At 54.6% G+C, this 20,922-nt stretch overlaps 1 protein-coding gene across 3 annotated transcripts in view; it reads left to right on the forward strand.

Moving 5' to 3' along the window:
* Positions 1 to 20,922, forward strand: part of LOC100219675 (ankyrin repeat and fibronectin type-III domain-containing protein 1) — a 218,667-nt gene that overhangs the window by 35,795 nt on the left and 161,950 nt on the right. For all 3 annotated transcript variants that reach the window (XM_072935559.1, XM_030284424.4, XM_072935558.1), the window contains 2 exons: positions 13,115 to 13,308; positions 19,725 to 19,942. In XM_072935559.1, the coding sequence (XP_072791660.1) occupies positions 13,115 to 13,308; positions 19,725 to 19,942 (412 nt within the window). The remainder of the gene's footprint in view (positions 1 to 13,114; positions 13,309 to 19,724; positions 19,943 to 20,922) is intronic.

Consider the following 20,922-nt stretch of genomic DNA (forward strand, 5'->3'; position numbering starts at 1 on the left):
TCCCTTCCTGCCTGGCTTCCAGTTTCCTTTGACGACCAGTCTTTGGGATGGGAGATGAGCTTGGGAGCTGCCTGGTTTCTGCACAAGCTGAAGCTCATCTCTGAAGGCTGAATTAAGCAGAAAAAAGATGAATGGGCACCCTTTATTTTGGAGTGGTAGTTGGATGGGTAGTGGGAGGAAGGGGATGAAACTGGTATTACTAAGGGGAATCACAGACAGAGCGTGACTGCAGAGCCGGCTCCTGGAGCAGAGAGCCTTGGCCTGTGAGTCACTTTGCTCGAAAGGCTGTTGGGTTCCTAATTCCCACTGTTTTGGCACTGAGTCACAGCTGGGTGGGGGCGCAGGTAGGAAACACAAGCCCCAGCAATCCACAGTTATTCCAGACAGCAGTGGGAATGTTAACAGCTTCTGGGAGTTATGGTGGCTGCGTGGGGAAGATTCCCAATGGGGTTGTTCCTGGGTGCCCTTCTCTGCCTGCTCCTGACTGTGCAGGGCAGTCCCTGGGGAGTGGGGGGACACCTGTGAGCCCCCAGGGTGCAAAGGGACACTAGGCAGCCCAGGTCCTGGCTTGGTGGCAGGGGTGGCTTTGTGTGCTCCAGGTGGGGGTGGGATATGGGGGGGCAAGCACAGGGCAGCTGTGGTGTGCCCCAAAACACCTGGGAAATGTCCCTCTGCATCAGCATCACTGGGGGCCGAGGGGAAGGGGCTTGGTGTCCTTGGAGCACGTTGAGCTGAAGGATGGAAGTGTCAGAGCTGTGAGTGCCCCTGGGTTGGTGGCAGGGCCCAGGAGCAGGGAGGAGATGCCGCTGGGATTTGGAGGCATCCGGGCACAGAATATTCTCTGTGCACCCCCTGGGGCAGGAGCCTGGCACCCTCCTGCAGGGAAGTTTGGGTGGGTTATGTCCTTCAAACAGCCCCTTGGTGGGGGAAGAGCCCCCCTAGGAGGAGAAGGCTGCTCCAGGGAGAGCACCCGGGTGATGCTGTCCTGCAGGAGGTGGGCTGAGCCAGCTCTGGGAGAGCTGGGGAGGAAGGGAAAGGGGATGGAGCAGCAAAAGAGATTTTCTCTGGACCCAGGAAGAAGCATTTCAAAGAGGAAAGGAAAAAAGGACACTACTGTTGGGAATATTTCAAATAGGAAAACTAGAATACTTCAATAATTAAAACGTTTTTTCCCCTACAAAAATTCTGTGTTCTTTCCTGTAGGAATAGTTGGAAATTATACAAATTAATGCAAGATATCTTTACTTTGCATTTTTCAATCTTTTGAAGGAAAGAATGCAGATGGGAAGGAGCAGCTCCTCCTGGTTCCCTGGCTGTAGCAGCCCCTGGCGTGGGGGGAGCAGAGCAAATCCCCCACCTGAGGCAGCCCCTGGGTGTGCTGCTGCTGCCTGGAGCATCCATGTGCTTCCACAGGTGTTTGGAAGCTGCTGGGTCTGGCATTTGTTCCTGTGGCTGCTTGGAGACCTCGGGCCCTCTGCTGTGTGCCCTGGGTGCAGGATTTGTGTGGCTGTCCCTGGTACATCTATGTTTTGGCTGCAAAACAATGTTTGTAGAAAAACTGGAAAGCTCCGGTCCATTTTTATGTTGCTTTAAAGAACAAATAGCTAACATTTATCACAGGATGGTTTGGGCTGGAATGGAGCTTTCAGCTCACCTCCTTCCAACCCCATGGGCAGGGACACCTTCCGCTATCCCATCCAAGCTGGCCTTGGACGCTTCCAGGACAAAGCTCTTCGCTGGGAGATTGGGAGGCTATTCCAGCTGAGATTTTAGGGGATGTTTTTCCTGCAGCAGGGATGTGTTCCCCTGGCAGAACCTGGCTCTTCCTTCCTCTGTGGGTGCTGAGCTGCAGCAGTGCACAGAAGTGGCAGAGTCCTTATCCCTGGAAGCATTGAAAAATGTGTGGATGTGGCACATGGAAAATGGTGGTGATGCTGGTTGGTTGTTGGATTTTATAACCTTAGAGGTCTTTTCCAAACTTGATGATTCTGTGATTCTCCATACAGCCTGGCAGCTGAAGCTGTGCCAGGGTTCTTGTCTGGAAGTAGGAAGTTTTTGGGCTCTGCTTCCTTGCACCCCATGGCCAGCCCTCAGCCCACCCTGTGGCTCTGTTCCTGCTGTGCAGTGGAGCCCTGGGGCTGCCTGGGACCCAACCCTGATTATGCTCTGGGGGAATCCTGTCCCCAAGTGCTGCTGCCCAGGCTGGGCTTCCTCTGGGCTGTTTTGGGGCTGTTTGCTCCTGTTCTTCCCCTCACAAGACAGATAAAATCCATTAGCCCGGCCACGAGCAGCTGCTGGGTTTTGCCAGAGCTCTGCTCCCAGCTCCCCTCAGCCCCCATTACTCTTGCACTGAAAACCCTCTTTTTAAGGAATTTTACTGTGATACACTGGGAACATAACAATTTTTTTCTGTTCAATGAGCTTGTCTCTCTGACCATGGTAGTGACTGCCTCTTGTGCTTCAGAGAAAATGAAGACCAGCCTAAGGCTCTGGTTAAAAGGTGGTGTCCAGGGAGGTTTAAAACAACAACATGCCAATGATTGATTATAAATCTGCTTTTTGACCAAAACGTATATGAATAATTATTCTGCCAGGGATTAATAGTCAGAGATGGATCAGCTTGGCCCCTGTTTACCTCCAGTGCTGAAAAACTTGGTCATGCTGCAGAAATTGTAGGATTTCAAGCAAACCAAGCAGCTCCACCAGCTGTCAGGAGTGTCTTCCTGTGCTGCAGCACATCAAATTCAGGCCTCAAGCATCTCCCCTGTGGTTGTCAGGAGCAGCAGTATCCTTTCCAAGATGATCTCAGCAGCTTTTTGTCTCCTCTGTCGTGTGACTTGGATTTTGAAGCAACAGGGGAGAGCAGTCCTGTGTCATGAGACTGGGAACGGGACCAGGAGCTGGGGGGTTGGTGCAGGAGCATCACCTCGGCTCCAGTCCTGCCCAGGGATTCTCTTGGGAGTGCAGGGCTGGTGGGAGGAGGGCAGGGGGTGGCTGCTGGAGGTAGCTGTGATGATGAACCCCTGCACATCCTCCCTGAAAGGTGCTTGTAAATGCACAGGAGGCAGTTACGTTATTTATCTTGTAAATTAGCCAACCATTTACCATCGGGAGCCGGATGTTTGTCATCCATTACTTGTGCTTCATTACCTTTTGTCTCCGAAATGTTTCAGAGGAGACAGGAGATACATAAACACCGCGGAAGACAGGCAGGGAGCTGGGGCACAGCGTCTGTGGCCCGGTGTGGTGAAGCTGGGGAGTGGGAGGCGTTTGCTGTGTCCTTGGCAGGTGCCGGAGTGACCAGTGACCGGGTCCCTGAGTGACCAGTGACTGGGTCACCAGAGTGACCAGTGACCGGTCCCCGAGTGACCAGTGACCGGGTCATCAGAGTGACCAGTGACCGGATCCCTGAGTGACCAGTGACCGGGTCCCTGAGTGACCAGTGACCGGGTCCCCGAGTGACCAGTGACCGGATCCCTGAGTGACCAGTGACCGGATCCCTGAGTGACCAGTGACTGGGTCACCAGAGTGACCAGTGACCGGATCCCTGAGTGACCAGTGACCGGGTCCCCGAGTGACCAGTGACCGGATCCCTGAGTGACCAGTGACTGGGTCACCAGAGTGACCAGTGACCGGGTCCCCGAGTGACCAGTGACCGGATCCCTGAGTGACCAGTGACTGGGTCACCAGAGTGACCAGTGACCGGATCCCTGAGTGACCAGTGACCAGGTTACCAGAGTGACCAGTGACCGGGTCACCAGAGTGACCAGTGACCGGGTCCCCGAGTGACCAGTGACTGGGTCACCTGGCTCCTGCCAGGGCGACTCTGAGGCTCTGTCCTTCTCAGCCGGGAGCTGGTCCTGGGGCCACTTTCTCTGCCTGCTGCTGTTCCCAGCCATGCTCTGCTGCGTTCCCAGCCATGCTCTGCTGTGTTCCCAGCCATGCTCTGCTGTGTTCCCAGCCATGCTCTGCTGTGTTCCCAGCCATGCTCTGCTGCGTTCCCAGCCATGCTCTGCTGTGTTCCCAGCCATGCTCTGCTGCGTTCCCAGCCATGCTCTGCTGTGTCTCTCCTGCTTTGGGGCTGGCCAGGCACCGCTATGTCCCTGGGGGTCACATCCTGCTCGTGAGCTGACTGTCAGCCTGGAAGGAGCTTCCTTCTGCATCTCAAACAGCCTTCTTTGTAAGCCTCAGAGCTACTCCATCTGGAGAGTGATCCCTGAGCCTCTTGTGGAGCATCCCAGATGCCTTTGGCTATCCTCTTTGCTTCATTTGGATGGCACAGCCTGGCTATAAGCACAGGGACCCTGAGACAGTCACCACAATGGTCCCTGAGGATGCAGGTCACGCTCTGGAGCTGCCAGGAGGATGCTCATCTGCTCCACTGTTGTGCTGGGATTAATTTCACCTTTGTCTGCCGTCTCTCCCCATTTATCAGAGAGGACTCAGTGAGCAGGATAAATGTTCACGTACTGTGAATATTCCTGCTTCTTTCCCTGGCCCTAGGGAATTTTTGTCTTTATGGACTTTTTGTTGTGCAAGTGCAGCTCCAGGTCTGAGCTGGCTCTGCCAGAGCCCTCCCCAGCGCCTGGTCCCTGCTCTGCCCCGGTGTGATCAGGGGCAGGAGGGCAGGGAGTGCACGGGGCTCCTCTCACTCCGGGATGTGGGGGGAGCTCTGGTGGCACCACAGGGACAGAGGGGGACAGAGAGGGCAGGATGGCCACTAGCAAGGGCCCTGTGGGATGCTCCTGGGCTGGGAAGTGGATGCCATCCCTGGCTGGGGATGTCATTCACTGCCTGCAACAGAGCTGGAAAAAAAGATTCCTTTAACAAAGAAACCAACATACATCTGAATGAATGAATGGCAGTGTCTGGCTTCAATGTATTTCCTTATCTGTTCAACAATTGGATTCCAGTGAATGGTGAAATGGAGGCGTTGCTACAAAACACAGCCACAGCTCACAGTGAGTGCTGCCATGAAGGGTTTGTGTTTTTTCACCTTGTTTCCCTGGGGATGGCTTTGCCCAGCTTGGCATGCCGGGATGGTGTCGTGGTGCCAGGGGTGAGTAGCAGCTGCTGCTCTTTAGCACTCGGTAGAAGCCTGGGGGGGACAGGCTGTGGGCAGTGGCTGGTGTGACACCGGCTGTCACACGCCCAAGAACGGGGCTTTTCAGGCAGCATCTGGCCCTTTCCAGGGCCATTTGGTACTTGGCTCCCAATGTCCTGGCTGCTGGGAGCAGGGCTGGGCTTCAGGCACGGGGGGCTCATAGCAGGGAACGGTGCTGAATTCTCCTCCAGGCAGCTCTGAAATGTTTTCCTGAGCGCTCAACACAAGAGGTGTGCCCGCCTGTCCTGCCCTCCCCTCCCACACCCCTCCAAATCAAAATGCAGTTTGTAGGGACAGCAGCACTTTTTCCCTGGATGCCAGTGGTGTTTAGTTCAGTGCTGGGGTGGTGGCCCTGCTGCAGAGATGCTCTGCAAGTTGGAGAGGTGAAGAAGCTTTTGGAAAGCAGCTGGTGGAAATAATGGTATTTACTAGTTCACAGCTGAGCATTGGAAGGCATTTTTATAGCTTCACTAGTTGGTTTTCTCCTTTTCTGAACTTGCACACTGAATGCTGTTCTAGGTTTTGTTTTGCTGTGAAACTGTCTCACAGTCAGATGAAAGATGCTCTGTTTCAGCTCTCATTTTCCACTCTTCACACACGTACACCAGCCAGCCAGAAAGGAAGGTGTTTTGTTTGGGTGTTTTTTGAATGTGAAGAGAAAATTTCTCAGTGATTTTCTCTGGCTTTGTCATACACAGGGTCACTGGAAATAGTGCCAGTGACTCACGGGTTTGCTCACAGCTGATAAGGTTTGCAGAGCAAAGTGGTGATTTGAACAGGTGAGGATGCCTTGTGAAGGCTCTGCTCTGCCAAAATCCTCAGGCTTTGGTTTCCAAGGCTACTCTGTGTGTTACCAGTTGACTTCTTCCTCTCACACTCCTTCCCTAGGCTTTACCACTGCTGTGTGATCCCCTTAAACTGCATTCCCTGCCCTCCATGGGGTCCTGCCACTGCCTTGGGTGTTGGACTGGACTGAAGCACATCCCAGGGGCTGCTGCCTTGAGCTTCTGTCCAGAAAGAGTTTCTGATGCACAACAGCCTCCTGTGCTACCCCTCTCCTCCTGCTTCTGCCTTCTCCTGCAGAAACCAGCTACAGGTAGATGTTGGCTTGTCTCCTGCTGCTGTTGGGATGGGGATGGAGGAGATCCTTGCTCCAGTCTCTGCTGAGCCCCGTGGCTCAGAGCAGAGCTCACACCCAGTGAGCACTGTGCATTCCCGGGCTCAGAGGCACAAAGCCCTGGCTGCAGCCCAGCCTGGGGGGTGTCCCAGCTGCTTCCTGCAGGAGAGTTCTGTGTCTGCCCTGGGCAGGGACACCATGGCAGGACAGGGTGAGTCCTGTGCCCTGGAGCTGAGACCTGTGGGGAAACCTCACAGAATCCCTGAAGGTTTTGGGTTGGAAGGAACCTTTAAGCCCATCCAGTCCCACCCCTGCCATGGGCAGAGACACCTCCCACTGTCCCAGGCTGCTCTAAGCTCTGTCCAGCCTGGCCTTGGGCACTGCCAGGGATCCAGGGTCAGCCACAGCTTCTCTGGGCACCCTGTGCCAGGGCCTCACCAGCCTTCTGCCAACAATTTCTTCCCAGTATCCCATCTATCCCTGCCCCCTGTACCTGTCACACCCAGCTGCATCTCCACAAGCTGTTTCAGGGATGGATGTGGGTGTTCTGTTGATTTGTTTCCATTTTGCAGCCATTGTTTGCATTGCCATGGAGCTCAGGCTGTGCACCCCTGCACACACCCCACCTGCCCTGAGAGGGTGTTTGGTGGGTAATGGCTCCTTCTGCCTTGTTACATCTCTCATTTTCCTTAATCCAGCTGGAACCCTTGCCGAGTTTTTAAGGTCAGGTTGCTAAGTTACATCTCCTTGGAGGAGCAGGCTGGGAAGTGAGTGAGCAACCACAGGCTAGGAAGATCTGGGAGACCTGTTCCTCTGCAATAATTTGGCTCTCTTGGCCCCTATCCCTGCCACCCTCTCAGCCTGTACCACATTTAGCTGTTCTTCCCCAAACCTTCTGCTTTATCAACTTCCTTTGCTCGGTAGATTTAGTGAATGAATTAACTGAGGGGGTAGAGGAGCCTCTCCAGTTACCTGTGGGATGCTGTGCAGGGCTGCAGGAGGAGGGGCAGCCCTTTGTCTACTCTGTCTATTTTTGGTTTGAGTTTTGGGGCTGTGAGCTCTTTGGGACACATGTTGTCCCCCCTGGATCTTGGAAGTGGCCTCACATGTTCCTCACAGGACATATGGTGGGCAAGGTCTGGACTAGCAGCTGCCCTGCTGCTCTGCCCCTTTCCCTCCTTATTTTGCTGCCCAGGTTAACCTCCTCTCCTTGCTGGGTTCCTGCCTCAGGGAAGGGATTAGCACAGTGGCTGCTCAGTTTTGTGTCAGAGGTGCTGGGACTGGATGCTGTTGCTGGATGAAGGCTGCCCTGTTCTCAGGAGTGGGACATCTCTGGAGGGTCACCATCCTCACGCATTTCCAGGACACATGCTGGAGATTTCCTTGCTTGGGTCCTGAGCAAATCATATAAATCAGTGAGGCTTATTGGGGTATTTTTTGGATTGTGAGGGCAGCTGCTCCTCCTGCTGCTCTCTCTGGTGCTGTTGGGGTTCTGCTGGTGCTGCTGGAGTGACTCCCCCATCCTGCCCTGGGATGCTGCAGACTCCATGCTCTCTGGGTTGGGCTGGAAGTGCTCTCTGGAGAGTAGCTTTTCCCACACAAAAACGAGCTGGGGGGGGGGGGAGGCTGGAGGTGTGTGCAATTTGTTCCCAGCTTGCAGGAAGGCTGAAGGAGCTGGCTTTTAATTTGCATTAAACTTCTCTTTATCCCTCCCTTCCCTTTATCTGAGCCCTTCCCCTCTCTTTCCTGGATTTCAGAAGGACATCACCATGGGGAAGGTGCTGCACACAGCACAGGTGTGGAGATGAGTTCGCTGCTTTTTTTCTGTGCTGCTGGGAGTGTGGGGCTGTGGCCAGGCTGTGGCTGGGCTGGAGGTGCTGGAGCAGCCTTGCCCCCACCTGGCACAGCCACTCCTGCCCCACAGCTGTCCCTGGGGCTGGGGCAGGGACCTGGCCCTGAGGACATTCCCACATTTCCCCATCTGCTGTGGGCTGGAGTGACAGAGCTGTCACTGGGCTCCTGCCTGCGCTCTCCCACCCAGCCAGGAGGATTTTTCCACCCCTGTCATGACTCGATTATGTGCTCTCCTTCCTACCCAAATGCCGAATAGCAGCTAAATATAGGCTGTAAAGCGTTGATTGTGGCTTTTCTAATTGAGCTTTACATTCCATCAGGGATTTTTACTAATGGGATGTGGCATCTTTGATAGCACCCAGCTGGGACGCCTGCCTGGGAAGCAGACGGAGATGCAATGTGACTTCCTGGTGCTGTCAGGTCCTGCCTGGCAGTGGCTGCTGAGGGCTCTGGAGCTGTGCACCAGCTCTGGCTTGGGCTGGCATAGAGTTCATCTTCTTCCCAGAGCTGGTCCGGGGCTGTGCTTTGGATTCAGGATGAGAACAGTGTTGATAGCACACTGCTGCTTTGGTTGTTGCTGGAAAATGCTCTCCCTAAGTCAAGGACTTTCTATTTCTCACACTCTGCCACTGGGGAGGTGACAAAAGACTGGGAGGGATATTCCAGACCACGGAATGTCATACCCAGTATGGAAACTGGGGGTTGGCTGGGACAGGCCTGTTGCTGCTGAGGAGCAGGCTGGGCTTTTTGGTTGGTGAGAGACTGTTGGGCACCACTTGTCTGTCTGGGGTTATATTCCTCTCTCTCTTTTTCTTATCTCCATTTTCATTACAATAATAACAACAACAACAATAATGATAATAATAATAATAAACACCACCAACAACTGTATTTCAATTATTACCTCAACTCATGGGTTTTACCTTTTCCCAATTCTCCTCCCCACTGTACCGGGGGGTGGGGATGAATGAGGGCCTGTGTGGTATTTTGTGTCAACAATGACAAGTGGGATGGTAAATCCATGGAGCTGAATTGTGCTTGGGAATTTGAATTCAGATTTCAGTGGTAAACAGGTTTCTAGTTGCTTTGCTTTTTCTGACAATATAAATTGCTGCCTGAAGATACATAGCTTGAAAATTGCTTCTCTGACAGAGTGAATTCTTCTGTTTTTTTTTCCCCCCATGTGACTCTTGTGAGTGGCCCTGTGAGGACAAAAGGAACGGGAGCACTAAAATGCTAATGGGGTTCTGCAGGTGATGGAGCCGTACACAGGTATCCTGGGATTTACATGCACAGAAAAAGGAATGTTTTGAACTCATTTATGCAGCACAGCAATGTGTTAAGCTCTCTCCCTGTTGCCTTGTGCCAGTGAAATATGTTACGATGAGATGTACAAATGTTCTGCTGGAATGGAAAGTGCTTGGGAAGCTAATTCTGGCTTTGTATCTCTTGGCACATCTTGTTTCCATGCTGATCCCACTGAAGCGTGGTGCCTGGGGTGGGCAGGATGATGCTGAGCACCTGGCCCAGCCAAGGCACTGCTGCCCCAGGCCTGGGGCAGTGCTGTCCCTGCCCCAGCCCCAGAGAGCAGCAGAGCAGCAGCACCTGGGAATTGAGAGAGAATGGGATTGATTTATACCAATAAACTGCTGACCGCATGTCAAAATGTGCTGGCCAGCCCTGCTCTGGGGGTGTGCTGTGTGGGGCTGGCAGGGCTGGCTGGGCCTGCCCTCTGCCCCAGCCGTGTGCCCCAGGGCTCGGTGTGACTGTCCCTGTGCCTGCTCTCCTGAGTGACCCCAGCCTGGCTGTGCTGGAGCTGCTGCCCTGTCCGGAGTGGGAGTGCAGGGCTGGTGTGAGAAACAGCCCGTGGTGGGCCAGAGGGTCAAGAGCTTTGGCATGATGGACTCTGCCTGTGTGACCCTGAGCACTGGAACATGAAATAGGATAAAATTTAGTGGTGGAACATGCAGGAGGCAGAGGAGTTGTCCTGCTGTGTGCAGGAGGAGCTCAGGTCTGCATGATCACTGGGCTGGAGCCCCTCTGCTCTGGGTCAGGCTGGGAGAGCTGGGGGTGCTCAGCTGGAGAGGAGAAAGCTCCAGGGAGAGCTCAGAGCCCCTTCCAGGGCCTAAAGGGGCTCCAGGAGAGCTGGAGAGGGACTGGGGACAAGGGATGGAGGGACAGGACTCAGGGAATGGCTCCCACTGCCAGAGGGCAGGGCTGGATGGGATATTGGGCAGGAATTGTTCCCTGTGAGGGTGGGCAGCCCTGGCACAGGGTGCCCAGAGCAGCTGTGGCTGCCCCTGGATCCCTGGCAGTGCCCAAGGCCAGGCTGGACAGGGCTTGGAGCAGCCTGGGACAGTGGAAGGTGTCCCTGGACATGGCAGGAGGTAGAACGAGATGGGCTTTAAGGCTCCTTCCAACCCAAAATATCCTGGGATTCTGTGATGCTCCAGGATGGGTGGAGAAAGCTGAGTCCAAGAGACAAGGAGGGCAGTGAGGGGTGTGGAAACATCCGTAGGGAAATGAAAGCTAATTTTCTGAGAGGAGAGTGAAAGAATTTGCATTAATCAGCCTTGAAAAAAAAAAGCAGGCAGAAAGGGGCTGGGACTTCATTAATGGAAATTAATCATGGGAGAAAACACGGTAGATGGGGGATAATTATTTAAGCTGAAGGTTAATATTGGCACAAGAACAAATGAGCATAAGCAGTGAAGAATTGAGTTCTAGATAGAAATTTGAGTGAACTGTGCTGTTCATTATGAGATTTGCCCATGGCAGGGCATTGGAATATGATCTTTAAGGTCCTTTCCAACCCAGAGTGTTCTGTGATTTTGGAACAGCCTTGGGATGTGCTGGGGAGCTCTTTTGGGCTCAGCTGTTGGTTCTGTGAAAGCAGGGGACAAGGGACAGCCTTGGGGTCACCCTCAGGACAGGGCACCCCACAACAGTGCTGGGCTCTGCTCCTTTTTATTGCTTTTCTGGGCTCCTTGGAGCACCACTGGGGCTGGTGTCATCCCCGAGGAGGGGACCTGGGGGCCATCCCCAGGTGGGGAAGGGCTGGAGCAGGAGGAGGGGGCCACGCTCCCCTGCCCCCCTGGGCGTGGGCTGCCTCTGGGCTTTGGGACGTGTGGCTGTGTGGGTCACGCTGACATGTGGGGCTGTGTCTTGGGCACCCCGGCAGATTGGAGCTCCAGCATCAAACTCAGTTGAGTTTTGACATCACAGAGACATTGAATTTATGTTTCTACATGATTCCATGACACCCTGGGGACCTCTGCAGTACCAGCTGTGTGAGTCTGGCTTTCCCTAGTACCTGTCCAGTGACCTGTTTCCTTCCTCAAATCCCTTTCTGGTGCTGTGGGTGGTGTTTGATGGGGGTTTCACTGTCTCAAAGGAAATTTTTATCCCTTCAGTCTTGAACTGTCTGGTTTCTTTATTTGGTTAATTCAGATTATCTGGTAGTTTTGAGCTGGGCTGGGATCTTGAATTCTTTTTGTGCTGGTTGTGCCTTGCAGCTCAAGGTGCTAATCCTGGTTACAGTACCTGGCCAGGGGAGAAGGTGTCACTGGCACAGAAGCAGCTTTGCTAACAGAGAGTGCAGTGTGGTCCTGAGCCAGGTGTGCCCAGGTGGGCAAGAGGCCAACGGCACCTGGATTGTACCACCCATGGTATCCCCTGTGCTGGGCACTGCTGAGGCACCTCCAGTCCTGGGGTCAGTTCTGAGATCCTCACAAGACAGACACTGAGAGGCTGGGACATGTCCAGAGAAGGGAACAGAGCTGGGAACTGTCAGGAGCACCAGGAGAGGCTGAGGGAGCTGGGAAGGGGCTCAGCCTGGAGAAAAGGAGGCTCAGGGGGGACCTTGTGGCTCTGCACAACTCCTGACAGGAGGGGACAGCCAGGTGGGGGTCAGGCTCTGCTCCCAGGGAACAGGGACAAGGGGAAACATCCTCAAGTTGTGCTGTTAGGGGAGGGTTAGATTAGATCGTGGGAAAAATATCTTCATGGAACAGGCTGCCCAGGGCAATGGAGGAGTCGCTGTTCCTGGAAGTGTTAAAAAGAGCTGTGGATGTGGCACTTAGGGACATGGTTTAATGCTGGGGTAATGGCTGGACTTGCTAATCCTAGAGGGCTTTTGCAACCTGAACAATTCCATGATTCCATGAAGGGCATAGTTATGCTCAGCCACGGGCTGCGTGTGTGTCACAGAGGGATCCTGGCCTGAGTGACCCCTCCCACCTCCTGAAAGCCCTGTGTCCTGTCCTAGGTCTGAAAGCCCTGTCCCGTGTCCTGTCCCTGTCCCGTGTCCTGTCCCAGCTCTGAGCGCCCTGTCCCGTGTCCTGTCCCGGCTCTGAGTGTACTGTCCCGGCTCTGAGTGCCCTGTCCCGTGTCCTGTCCCAGCTCTGAATGCCCCTGTCCCGTGTCCTATCCCAGCTCTGAGCGCCCTGTCCCGTGTTCTGTCCCAGCTCTGAGTGTTCTGTCCCGGCTCTGAGCGCCCTGTCCCTTGTCCTGTCCCTGTCCTGTGTCCTGTCCCAGCTCTGAAAGCCCTGTCCCGTGTCCTATCCCAGCTCTGAGCGCCCTGTCCTGTGTCCTGTCCCTGTCCCGTGTCCTGTCCCTGTCCCGGCTCTGAGCGCCCTGTCCCATGTCCTGTCCCTGTCCCGTGTCCTGTCCCAGCTCTGAGCGCCCTGTCCCGTGTCCTGTCCCGTGTCCTGTCCCGTGTCCTGTCCCGCTCTGAGCGCCCTGCCCGTGCTGTGTCCGTGTCCCGTGTCCCTGTCCCAGCTCTGAGCGCCCTGCCGCGCTGTGTCCCTGTCCCTGTCACTGTCCCGGCTCTGAGCGCCCTGCCGCGCTGTGTCCCTGTCCCTGTCCCGGCTCTGAGCGCCCTGCCGCGCTGTGTCCCTGTCCCGTGTCCCTGTCCGGCTCTGAGCGCCCTGCCGCGCTGTGTCCCTGTCCCTGTCCCGCTCTGAGCGCCCTGCCGCGCTGTGTCCCTATCCCGTGTCCCTGTCCGGCTCTGAGCGCCCTGCCGCGCTGTGTCCCCGCAGGTCTCTGGACAGGAAGCTGCAGCGGCCGCTCCTGGGGAAGTCGCGGACGCTGCCCAGCATCCCGCAGTCGCCGGTGCTGAGCCGGCTGGCCCCGCTCCCGCCCGCCGCCTACAGGGACGAGATGCCGGAGCAGAAGCCCTACAAGAAGCCCTCGGCCTCTGAGCACCAGAAAGGCTGCACGGTCCCCTCTGCCGGTGAGTGCACCCACCCCTCTGTGCCTGCAGGATCCCAGCAAAGCCTTCCCGCTTCTCCAGGGGCACAAATTCTGCTCCAGCCCATATGGAGTTTATTCTGCTCTGAAAATAGCCCTTCTTGGTGAACTTTTGGGGTTTTTGCTCCTGGTTGAGTCTTTGAGCTTGATACTTAAACTTCCCAATCCTTCATATTATGCTGGTGAAAAAGAAGAGTTGGTTGTTGGAAGCCACCCCAGGTGCAGAGGTGACGCTTGGAGCCTTCTGCCTGAAGCGCTGGGCTGAGATACCACCCTGGGGCCTCCTTGGCCAATGCAACAGGTGCCAGGTGACTCTTTCCTGTGTCACTTCAGGGCACTTGTGGCTGGTCTCCACTGGGAGTGGTGGCAGGAACATCATCGCTGTGCTCTTCCCACAGCCCTGGCCTTGGAAATTTGCAGATGCTCCCAGCCTAGCACTGTTTTGGCCTTTGGGTCAGCCCTAAGGATTTTTATCATGTTCTTCTACTCTCATGCTGATCCTGATGAAATACGAATATTGCTGGGCCAGCTGGTCTGAGCAAGTTTGTTGCAAAGCCGCTGATGGCCGAAGAATTTCAGTGCTTTTGGTGCCAGCAGAATCACACTGGGACTATAAAAGCGATGGGAAGGGGGTTTATTAACACTGAAACAAAGATAAAGCCTGGAAACCAGGGCTGACAATGCAGTGCTGAATAAAATCCTTATAAAACAACTCCCTTCAAAGAGCACCTTTGGATTTTTTTTTATTTTTATGGGATTTTTAAAATTATCCCTCTCACAGTCAGAACCCTGTGTTGCTCAGCAGAGTAGCTGTCCAAACCCTGGATTAATTTTGATGCTTTGCAGGCTGCATTTCATTTCCTGGTACTACTAATTTTCCCCAAAGTTGTGCACAGAGCAGATCTTTGCACATCGCTGAGCCCATCCTGCCACTCTTGTTGTGACAGAGCTCCTGGGTGTTCTGCAGCACCACTGCAGCAGCCACTGCTTCCATGTGAGGGACCCATGGGTTTTCCTTCAGCCCATCGAATTGTGAGAGTGGGTCTTGGAATGGGAGGAAACCTGTGGGAAGGCTGTGTAGCCTCCACCACGAAGATCATGATGTCCAGAGCTCCCTTGCACACCTACAGGTCCCCATTTGCTCCGTTGGTGCTTCCAGGGAGCTGTGCTGGAGGTGCTGAAAAAGTGGGATGCTGGTGTGAGGCCGTGGGGTGATGTTGCCATGTGGGTCAGAGCCACTGCAAACACCTCCCCTTCTGCTGCAGACACCTCTGTCCTGTCCTGGCAGTGCAGACAGGCTGTGCTCCATGAAACAGCCGTCCTGCAGCAAACCCTGTGCACAGCCCTCCCTGCACAGCAGGAGCCACGGGAACGCTGAGTACACGGCAGAAGTGTTTGACATCTTACTTTGTTCATGGCTGGAAGGGGGTGGAGATGCCAAGAGGAGAAGGAGTAGAACAATCCTTGGAGACAGGAGGGCTCCCTCCACAACCAGAGCAGGATCAATGCGTGTGTTATCTGTCCAGATTCTCCCACGTTGTTTTCCTGGCTCAGTTAGGAACTGCTAATTATTTACTTATAAAGGATGTCAGGATGATGTCCTGGAGGAGAAAAAGAGGCACTGCTGGCAAGGTGGGACATCTGGACAGCATGAAGGGAATGGAGCAGCTTGTGGTGCTGAAGGTTAACAATCCTTGGGATGCTGACTAGGAATGCAGGATTCCCATAAGGATTTATGAAAAAGAGCTGGGTTTCTGGGTATCAGGATGGAGAGAAGTTGAACAGGTTGCCCAGAAAGCTGTGGCTGCCCCTGGATTCCTGGAAGTGTCCAAGGCCAGGTTAGACCTGGCTTGGAGCAGCCTGGGATAGTGGAAGGCGTCCCTGCCCATCGCAGGGGGTGGAATGAGATGAGCTTTAAGGTCCCTTCTAGCCCAAACCATCCTGGGACTGTCAGATAAGGTCCTTTCCCTAAAGAAGTGATGAATTTTCTGTGAGCAGGTACCACCACTCCCCATTGAAGGTGGGAGGACACAGGGCCAAAACCAGCTCGGGAAGAGGCTCATGCCCAGGGACATGGCAGGAGCAGGGCTGCCCTTGGGAGAGGTGATGAGCTCATCTTCAGGGAGAGTTCACAGCTCTGGGGAGGAACTGCACTCGGCTCACTGCTGTTTTGGGGGCCATGAGCAGAGGAATCAACAAACAAGATGGAAAGAAGTGATTATGTCTGGCATGGATGAGATGTGACCTCCTCATCTGACCACTGGGACATGTTCCTCAGCCTTGTCCTTTGTGTCCCATGGTTCCAGTGTGGCAGCACTGGAGGAGGGATGTGCACTTGACGGGTGGTCACAGAGGTTTTCTTGCTGTGGCACCACAGCTCCTCTGCAGGTCCTTGTGAGGACACCAAGGTGCCTGGTGGGGATCTGGGGCCCTGAAAATGGGCAGAAGAGCTGAGCCTGTGGCTGCTGAGCCTCCCAGACCCCTTCTTTCCCTTCAAAACAACCTTTCACTTCATTCCATGAGCTCAGGAACTAGCTGGGCTAGTCAGCAGGTCTGGGTTTCCTGCTGGTCTAGATTTGTTTTCCCCTGTGGGACACCCATAACAGTGCTGTGGTCAGCTGGGACATGCTATGGGCTCTTCCTCTCCATCCTGTATCCTTCAGCTCCTTGTCTGGAGCTGCTCCAGAATTAACCCCAAATCCTTATGGCTACAAGCCCTAGAGAGAGGAAGACAAGCACAAATGAGGCTTGATTGACAGGGACAGTGCCTGCCTTGTCAAAGCCATTATCCCTTGGGTGTCACACTGCATTCTGCCAGGAGGTCTCACACATGCTGGTGGCACAGAGCAATGAGCTGCCTGTTGCTTCTCATCTCTTGTTCCCCTGTGAAGATTTAGGAGTGGGACTGAGGAAAAGCCTTCCTTTCCTTGCTCACCTCTTGCTCCTATAGCAGGCAGGGGCTTCTCAGCCTTCATCCACCTGCAGCCCTCAGCTGCAGCCTGCACAGAAACTCCCTGCATGGTTTACATGCCTGGTCCCTTGCAGTTCCCTCCTCTTGCACCTGGAAGGAGCAGACAACTCTGGAGCACTTCTGTGCCTCCGCTCTCCCTTGTCTGCCAGAAAACATGCAGAGCTGTCCATGCCCTGCTGTGGGTCTGGGAAGAAGTTAACTCGTAGCATGGTTGGGGTGAGTTTACTGGGAATTGTGCCCATGGGAGGAAAATAAAGAAGCCACAAGGAAGCAGCTGGATTTGAGCTTAGACCAGAACCCTGGAATTAATTTGTCTTCTACTTGTAGAGGATGTGCTGGAGAGGCACTGGGTCTCTGTCCTTGCTGTCCCCTCCATCCTTTGATGTGTGTCCTCCCCAACACCTCAAATTCAGAAAGAAAAAAAGGGTTTGCAGGAATGGTTACTGTCAAGCCCAAAGAGATGGTCAGAAGATCTCACAGAGGTGCTGATGTTGAGGGCAGAGCTCTGAGTGGCAGAGGGGTGAGCAGCTCCAAGACACAAGAGCATGAGATTGTTGCCTCCAGTCTGTGGGCTTGCTTCTGTTCCTGGCATTTCTTCTCCTGGTTGGATGGGACCCTGAGCAACCTGATCTAGTGACATCCCTGCTTGTGGCAGGGGTTGGAACAAGATGAGCTTTTATTTCCCTTCCTGCCCAGGCCAGTCTGTATCTCTGACTTCTTGATCTTCCCCTTCTGACTGTTCTGGGCTTGATCGTTGATTTATTTCTTTGGTAGCAATCAGACAAGCTCCTTCAGCAGGTAGAAAAGCATTTTGGGGTAGACAGGGTCCTGTGGTGGCTCCCTGTGGGCAGGGAAGAAGGACCCATTTTGGTGAGGATCACCCCTTGGGCAGGCCAGCTCCTGCTGGAGAATGCAGCTCCTGTAGATGAGAGATGAGACCAAAAGCCACAAAATCCTTGTCCCACTGGGATTAGTGAGAGCAGATGTGGCCCAGCTGCTCTGTAGGATTGGAAACCCAACTCCCCATCCTTGGGTGAGGTGCCCTGCACAGAGGCATGGGTACAGCGGGTGAATCCTTTCCCTCATTCAGCCTTGGCCCTCCTTGCTTAGGGCAGCAGAGCAGTGGGGGCTGTGTCAGGGTGAACTTGGGGCTGGAGGGGACAATCTTGAGGGCACAGGATGGCACAGGCAGTGGCTGGGCCATCTCAGGTGAGCACTGGGGCATGTTCCTCCCCTCATGTGCAATTTCCCTGCATGTTCCCCGCGTGCCAGCGTTCCCTGCTGCGCTCCCAGAGCGATGCTATCTCACAGTGGCAGTCTGGATCTGCCTCCGATTGATGTGTTTGTGCATGGAATAATCACAGCTTTCAAACAGTGCTTCCTGTGTTGTGTGAGGTGACATTTGGAGAGGAGCAGCAGCAGCTTATTAAATTGAAAGTAGGGGAGGAAAAATCTGCACGATGCTCGGAGTGCTGTGCTCTGGGTTGCCTCTTTCATGGAATGGTTTGGGTTTGGATTGGAAGTAACCTTCAAGATAATCTTGTTCCACCCTCTGTCACCCCCCACTATCCCAGATTGCTCCAAGCCCTGTCCATCCTGGCTTTGGACACTTCCAGGGATTCAGGGGCAGCCACAGCTTCTCTGGGCACCCTGTGCCAGGGCCTGCCCATCCTCACACGGAACAATTCCTTCCTAATGTCCAATCTAATCCTGCCTTCTGGCAGTGTGTGTAGGTGGTTCCTCTTCTGGTGGCTTGTAGTCCAGCCTGTGTCTCACCATATTTCATGTAAACCCCACAGCCTTGCTGGGTAAACTGGACTGCGCTGCTGAACTGGGGCTTAGGGCCATTATCTGCTTTAAACCCCAGAAGTGTTTTGCTTCTCGGCCCTGGTGTACTGGGATCATGGTTGTTCATGCTCAGAGGTGCTGGCTTTTACAGAAATGAGAGGCGAAGGATGTTGCCTTGGTAAGAGGCTGCAGGAGGGGGAGAGCCCCTGGAGGCAGTCCTGTGAGATGCCCTTTTGGGCTAGTAATTGAGAAGGCTTTCAAGATTGAGGCTTTTATTGATTGTTTGTCATGGCTTGAGCAGTTATTTTGGCCGAGGGGAGGAGGCAGGGCAAGCTCCAGATGTAAAGAGGAGATTGGCAACAAAAAGCAGCCAAAGGGAAAAGAGCGCAGCAGTGATATTCTGGAAATATCTCCTGTTGTTTTGTTGTTTTTCCCTTTTGTTGCAATGAAATGTGGCCAGTCCTACCCTGGGGTCACCAGCCCTGCATGGTGCCAGCTGTGCTCTGCCACTGTCACCACTGTGGCAGTGTTAGTGAGGTTTGTCCCTGTGGCTCTCAGCCCTGCACTGCTGCATCCTGTTGCTGCTGGCGACAGGCAGGTGGAAAAGGGAGGTCTGGCTTCTGTCCTTCATGGGGCTGTTGATTTGCTCCTGGCTGTGCCGTAAAGGGTTTTGGTTTTTCTGCAGGAGGAGATGGCAGTAAATCCTTTTGTAGTTTGTAGCACCTGTGGTGCCTCATTTTTCTCATTCACAAAGCAAGACTTCAAGGCGAGGTTGGACAGGGTTTGGAGCAACCTGATGAAGTGGAAGGTGTCCCTGCCCATGGCAGGAGGTTGGAACGAGATGAGCTTTAAGCTTCCTTCCAACAAAAAGCATTCTATGATTCTAGCTATTTGACTGATTGCCAGGAGATGGTGGGGACTGTGGCTACCTGGGGTGGGCAGGTTGAGTGCAGGGGCTGTTGCTTGGGGCAGGGGTAGGTGGGGATTTGTGGGAGGGACCTGCTGTCTGAATAAGTTCCCAGCATCTGTACCCTGATATTGGAAAGGATGGATAAATATAATTGCCTGGCAAAAGATTCACAATAGTACAGCCAGGATGAAAACAATCCCCCTACTGGCTGGACAATACCCTTACCTACAGAGGGGTCCAAAAGCCAAATGGACTTTTCCATCTCAACCCCCAAAATGTATGGTTCATCCCACACCTGTAACCCTCCCCTGAAACATCAAGAGTTTGTGACCCATTGGCCCAAGTCTTGTTCCAGCCCACCTTGAAGCCCCCTGATAAGGGGTCTCCGAGGGGCCAGACGCTCTCTTGGAACTTCCACCCTCTCCTGGAGCATCCTCTCTACCCCTTGTCTCTCCCCATCCCCTCAGGCCTTGCCACGTGCTGTGTCTGGCAGCTCCAAGCAGGACCTTTCACCATCCCTAATAAACCTGATATTCTAAGAGCAGCCTTCAGAGATCTCTCGTCTCCATCCATCCAAACCGTCCTGGGGCACAGCGTTCCCTACACCCTGCAGCTGTGGGATGGCCAGAGGGGGTCCAGGGATAACCACTGAGCATCCCCAGAGCTGGCTCGGGGGGTAGGACACGTGTGGGTCATGCTCTGATGGGGACAATCTCCTTCTCCTCCGCAGGGGAGGCCTGGCGGCTGGAGGATGACTGCTCGGAGCCGCCCGGGGCCCCCCAGCTCGGCACGGCCGTGGAGGACGCCCCGTTCAGCTACTTCCGCACCCGCTCCTTCTACATGAGGAAGAGCCTGTCTGTGGACAACCACCTGGGCTCGCTGGGTTACGCCGTGCACCCGGCTGAGAGCAAGGCCGAGCGCGTCAGGACCAAGCTACGGCGGCAGTTTGTGAGTATCGGCCTCTGGGCGCCCACGCTCACGCGCACGCGGCTTCCCAAAAACACTGACATCTTGGAGAGCTATTTTTGTGCCCAACATTAGTAAAACAACAGAAAGAGAGGCTGCTCCAGAGCGGTGGAGCAGATGGTGGCGGCAGCTCGGCTTTGCCCGGTGTGTGACAGAGCCCCTCTCCTGGGCTCCTGTCCCCCCGGCTCCCGGGGGGCTCGGGGCGGCTGCTGCTCAGCCAGGGGATGTGTGGCATCAGGGCCTGCACTCTGAGCACTGCTGTCCACAGCATGGAACAAAGGCTGAAAGGAGGAAACGAGTTCTCCTGTCCTCAGATTTTTGTCTGTGAGGAACTTACCTTCCCAAATGTTTGCCGGGGGCCAGCAGTAAGGGGCTGGGGCAACAAGGAGCCAGCACCGAGTCCCTGGGGCAGCTCAGACCTTCCTGGCCCTTGGGGGCTCCTGGTGGCAGGGCAGCAGGGATGTGCCAGGGCTGCACCACAGCTGTGGGAGCCTCTGATCAATGTTTCATGGGCTCTGCCTCTTCTCTTTCCCAGAGACACCGAACTCCAGGGTTCAGATGTCCTTCCCCCGCCTCGGTAGCGGCTCAGGGTTGTAATGAGGGCTCAGGTGCTGCGGGGATGAGAAGCACTCGGTGTTGATTGGCAATGGCTGAGCGAGCTGGTACAATGGGAATGGAGCAGGGAACGAGTTGAGGCAGCACAGCTCACCTGCCCCAAGCTGTGCACAAACGTGTCTGCTGGGACCTTGGAGCACGGACTTCCTCTGTCTCAGAGGACAGACTGGTCCCTCTGGGGGTCACATGCACTAGGGGTTTCTCCTGGTGCACCTGGGCAGTGTCACAGCTGGGCACTGTGGGTCTGGGGGCTCGCCCTCGCTGCTTCTGCCTGCATTGTGTTGGGGACAGCAGTGGGTGCGTCTGTGGGAGCTGCTCACGGTCCCAGCACTGCCAGTGAACCTTCT

The sequence above is a fragment of the Taeniopygia guttata genome, chromosome 14, assembly GCF_048771995.1.
Source record: "Taeniopygia guttata chromosome 14, bTaeGut7.mat, whole genome shotgun sequence".
Taxonomy (NCBI): Eukaryota; Metazoa; Chordata; class Aves; order Passeriformes; family Estrildidae; genus Taeniopygia; species Taeniopygia guttata.